Here is a 4,815-nt window from a genome sequence, read left to right on the forward strand (position 1 = left end):
AGCCACAAGTACTGAGCCTGCACTCTAGAACCTGCGTGCCACAACTACTGAGCCCTTGTGCCGCAACTGCTGAAGCCCACACGCCTAGTGTCCGTGTTCCACAACAAGAGAAGCCACTGCAATGAGAGGCCTGCACGCTGCAACGAAGAGAAGCCCCCGCTCACTGCAAATAGAGAAAGCCCGCATGCAGCAACGAAGACCCAACACAGCCAAAAATAAATAAATAAAATTAATTAATTTTTTTTAAAAAAGATGAGGTATCATTATTCTCGGCAGGTGCAACTAAGCTACATGCTTCTTCAGAGGATGCATGTTCAGAAAATGGCGGCATTAGCATATCCTTAGGGTGGAGGTTTTGGCCCTCTGACATCAAACGGCCACCGATCAGACACTCTCGCATGCCCGAGGGGAGAGTCGGTTGTCCCAACCAGTCTTAACCAGCTGAAGTTCAAACTAGACAACTGACTCCAAGTTCCAAGAAAACGACTCGGGCAAACATCTTAAGACTCTTACATCAGAGGTACTTATCTATAGGGGTCGTGAAGAGGCCTTGTAACTTATCGTTTAGGCTTCATGATGCTTGGAGGATATGCAAGGTTTTGTACAAACAGTTAAAGTGAGCTTGACCAGTGAAGGCAGTTTACAGTTTACTATTTACTAATTAAGTTATAGTCTAATGGATGTAACTGATGACTACCATATAAGTTTCATAATGACAAGGTAAAGAGTATGAGTCGAGGTAGGAGGGAGGACAAAATTACTGAAGAGGAAGAGCACTAAGAAGCCAAGATGTGGGGGGAGGAGGGATCCATGACAATATTAAACTCACCACAAGTTATAGCAGATGTGGAATGAGTGAGAATTACAATGAATCAAGTGCTAAAGTCTTCAAAGACTGTGATAGAGACATTTGCTACACATACATTTGATAAGTGACTGGTACTAGTATGACTGAACCCCAACTTCTTTAAACAATATTTTGTTTATTTACAGAATGTGGTAATACTATGAAGGCCACAGAGAGAGGGATGAGATAGAGAATAAGTGAAGAAACCATTCCAAACAAAATGGTCAGAAATGCCCTTTTCAAGAAGGTGCTCTCGGAGTTGGTCTTTGAAGAAGGAACCAGCACTGCAAAAAACTGGAGGAAAAGTTGAAACCTAATTTTTCTAAGTAAAAAAAAAAAAAGAAGATGGGAATATTTCAAAGAATTAAATATAATATTGGCTAATAAGCGTATGAAAAAAATGATCCACCTTGACTGGCAATCAGAAGTGCAAAATGAGAACACAATGATATAGCATTTTACTACACGAGGTTGGAAAACAGTTAAGAGTCTATCAATAAGAAATGTTTACAAGGATGTAATGAAATGGAAACATACTCCGCTCACAGGAGTTTAAACTGTGAAAAATATTTTGGAAAAAAAAAAGAGGAAGGCATTACCTATTAACACTTTTTTTAATTTTTTTTTTTTATAATTTTTAAATTTATTTATTTATTTACTTTTGGCTGTGTCTGGTCTTCGGTGCTGCATGCTGGCTTTTCTCTAGTTGAGGCCAGGAGGGGCTACTCTTGGTTGCAGTGCGCGGGCTTCTCATCGCAGTGGCTTCTCTTGTTGCGGAGCACAGGCTCTAGGCACATGGGCTTCAGTAGTTGTGGCGCACGGGTTTTGCTGCTCTGCAGCATGTGGGATCTTCCCAGATCAGGGATCAAACCCGTGTCCCCTGCACTGGCAGGCAGATTCTTAACCACTGCGTCACCAGGGAAGTCCCTACCTATTAACTTCAAAAGACACACATAGGACCAATTAGTAATTCACTCTTAGGTGTGTGCTATAAATGTATGAGTTAAGAGTTCATGATTTAAAACCAGATAAGTCTGCATTGGATGCCTATATCTAACACAAACTTGGTACATATTTAATTTTTGAAACCTCACTTGACCACTCTGAGCTTCAGCTGTAGTGAAAAGTAAAAAAGATCATTTTTTTTTCAAAGAGGGCAGGAAGAAACGTTTGCAGGTCATAGATTTTTATGGTTTTGATTGTGGTGGTAGTTTCACGAGTGTATGCTTATCTACAAACTCAAGTTGTTTATATTACATGTGTACAGCTTTTTGTATGTCAATCATACCTCAACAAAGTGTTGGGCTATCTTCTAAGGAAAAGATCATTTTCTGGACTTCCCTGGTGGCGCAGTAGTTAAGAATCCGCCTGCCAATGCAGGGGACACGGGTTCGAGCCCTGGTCTGGGAAGATCCCACATGCCGTGGAGCAACTAAGCCCGTGTGCCGCAACTACTGAGCCTGCACTCTAGAGCCCAAGACCCACGACTACTGAGCCTGCGTGCCACAACTACAGAAGCCCGTGTGCCTAGAGCCCGTGCTCCGCAACAAAGAGAAGCCACCGCAACGAGAAGCCTGTGCACCGCAGCAAACAGTAGCCCTCGATCGCCGCAACTAGAGAAAGCCCGCACGCAGCAACAAAGACCCAAACGCAGCCAAAAATAAATAAAAATTAAAAACATTTTTTTAAAAAGATCATTTTTTAAACCTCAGTAGAACGGTTGACATATAATAAATACTGAATAAAACAATTTAATTATACTAAGGTTGTTTTAATTTTATAACAGCTTTTATCTTCAGGAAGGAACTGCCACAAATATTTTACTATTAAGACAGAACTTTACCTAAACATATATGAGTATTTTCCATTTACTCCTGAAATGAAAGACCAAGCATTAAAGGAATTTCATGGGACATTTAGATAGGTCCGTTTTATGTTGCCAAGGGGGTGGTCTATTTGAGTGGTTTTTTTCCCTAGAATGCCTGAAATCAAAGGAAAATATTAACCTTAAAGGTCACTAATATTTAAAGTTCCATTTCCGGTGTATCTTTTTTTCCTCTAAAAATGAAGTACACGAGTATTCTGCCCCCTGTTAGGACTACAACAGTAGCTTCCTACCAACCACAGCCCCGGCTATTGGGCAGCACAGACACCGCGAGTTCTACGGGGCGGAGCCTTGGAGGGGGCGGAGCTTAGCGTGACATTTTGCGACTAGGATTCCACTGGCTTCACCTGCAACATCTTTCGCTGTCTGTCGCGTAGACGAATCGGCGCGAGGAGCTGAAGATTCGAAGGCGCCAGGCCCAGCCTAGCGACAGACGCCGCTCCCCTAGAAACCTGAACTGCAGGACCCCGGGGAGGCGGCCCCAGAGCTCCGAGGACTCGTCCCGTAGCGCGCAGTCCTGCCGTCCCCGCATCGCGCCGCCCCGCCCCGGCTTGCCTCAGCCGTCGTCGGAACCCGTCACAGCGTGCAGGATCGAGCGCCCCCCTCGCCCTCTGCCAGGCCCCGGGAGCGCTGTCCGTCGGTCGAGGTCATGGGCAGCCGGCCCCGCAGCCCCAGTGCCTACCCTGCGGACTGGTGGGGACCGCAGACCGAAGGACCCGGCCCCGCCAAGCGCCGCCGCACGGAGGAGCCCGAGGGCCCCGAGTCCGAGTCCGAGGCGGCGCCCAGCCTGGACAACCTGACGGGACCTCCGACCGCGGACGCGCTCACTTCCGTAGCGGTCCTGCCCGCCGGCTGTGCCCTGCACCTGTCCCTAGACGACGTCGACGTGCTCCTTGAGCCCGAGCCCACGTCCGTGCTGCAAGTGTCTCTCGGAGATCACACCCTCATGCTGGTCCCCGAGGCCCTCCTGGCCTCGGGTGTGGAAGGCCCGTGCGGACAGGGCCTGGGACGGGGCGCTTTCCTGAGCCCTCCCGGGGAGTACATGGCCCTGGAGCCGGGATTCTTGTGCGCAGCTGTCCCAGAGATCGCCTGCCAAGAAGAGGCCAACAAGGAGGACGCGGACGCCGAGTTCCTGCCGCCTGGGATGGATGCTGAAGCCGGCTCCGTCGCCGGGCTCCGCAGCCCCACCGCAAGGGTGTCGGGCCCCAGCGCGCAGGGCTTTGTCCCAGAGCCCTGGCCTCGGGCGCCCACCCCTAGTCCAGAGAAAGGCTCTCCTCACCACGACGACGACCTGGGCTTCCACCTTCTGGAGCCCTTCCCCGACTCACCACTCCAACCTCTACCTCCCTCTCCGAGTCCTCCGGGTCCTCACGAGCGCCCCCAACGCCCTCATGGTCCTAAGCGCAAGGCCCAGAGATGTCTGTTCCCGGAATGAACTGCACCCCGGTACACACACACACACACACACACACACACACACACACACACACACATTCTGGCTACCATCCTGGAGGCCCAATGGATTTCCCAGCGTCTTTTACACTGAATGTCCTACAACCTGGAAATTAAGCATCTCATGTGCCAACAACTCCTTTTCCCCTCCAGACTGGCTATAGTAGCAGGAGAAGACGTCAGGAAAAGAAAGCAGACTCTAGACCTCATCTCTGAAATGGAAAATCTGCCCAGGGATACCGGACAATGTGTTTTCAGACATCTGGACTTCTTTACAAGATCATTCTCAGGCCTATCCATTCCCGCTCGTTTGCATCAGTTATTTTCTCTCAAATTCTACTCTCTCCAGCACCATACCGTTGCTACCCTATTTCTCCCCAAACCAAAAAATAAATGGATTTCTCATGTTATATGTTTTCCCATGAATTTGTAAAGATTTTTAGCCATGGCTTTTCTCTTTCTTGGTGCTTTGAGCTTCTCTCCTGGAAAACTGCAAAACAGTATGATGGTTACTATACATAATTGTACGATGTTTGTTCATAGCTTCCTCTTAACCTGAGGAAGTTCTCTTCCAGCCAAGTTCACTTTTCATTATGAATAAATGATGGATTTTATCAGATGTTTTCAGCAC

General features: G+C 48.0%; 1 protein-coding gene across 1 annotated transcript; it reads left to right on the forward strand.

Moving 5' to 3' along the window:
- The first annotated feature begins 3,381 nt into the window (after window positions 1-3,381).
- Window positions 3,382-4,167, forward strand: LOC114902479 (proline-rich protein 23B-like). The gene has a single exon (XM_029234759.1). It carries the CDS (start codon window positions 3,382-3,384, stop codon window positions 4,165-4,167), a length of 786 nt encoding a protein of 261 aa, XP_029090592.1.
- The last annotated feature ends 648 nt before the right edge of the window (window positions 4,168-4,815 follow it).

The sequence above is a fragment of the Monodon monoceros genome, unplaced genomic scaffold, assembly GCF_005190385.1.
Source record: "Monodon monoceros isolate NGI ecotype Baffin Bay Population unplaced genomic scaffold, NGI_Narwhal_1 Contig3206_ctg1, whole genome shotgun sequence".
Taxonomy (NCBI): Eukaryota; Metazoa; Chordata; class Mammalia; order Artiodactyla; family Monodontidae; genus Monodon; species Monodon monoceros.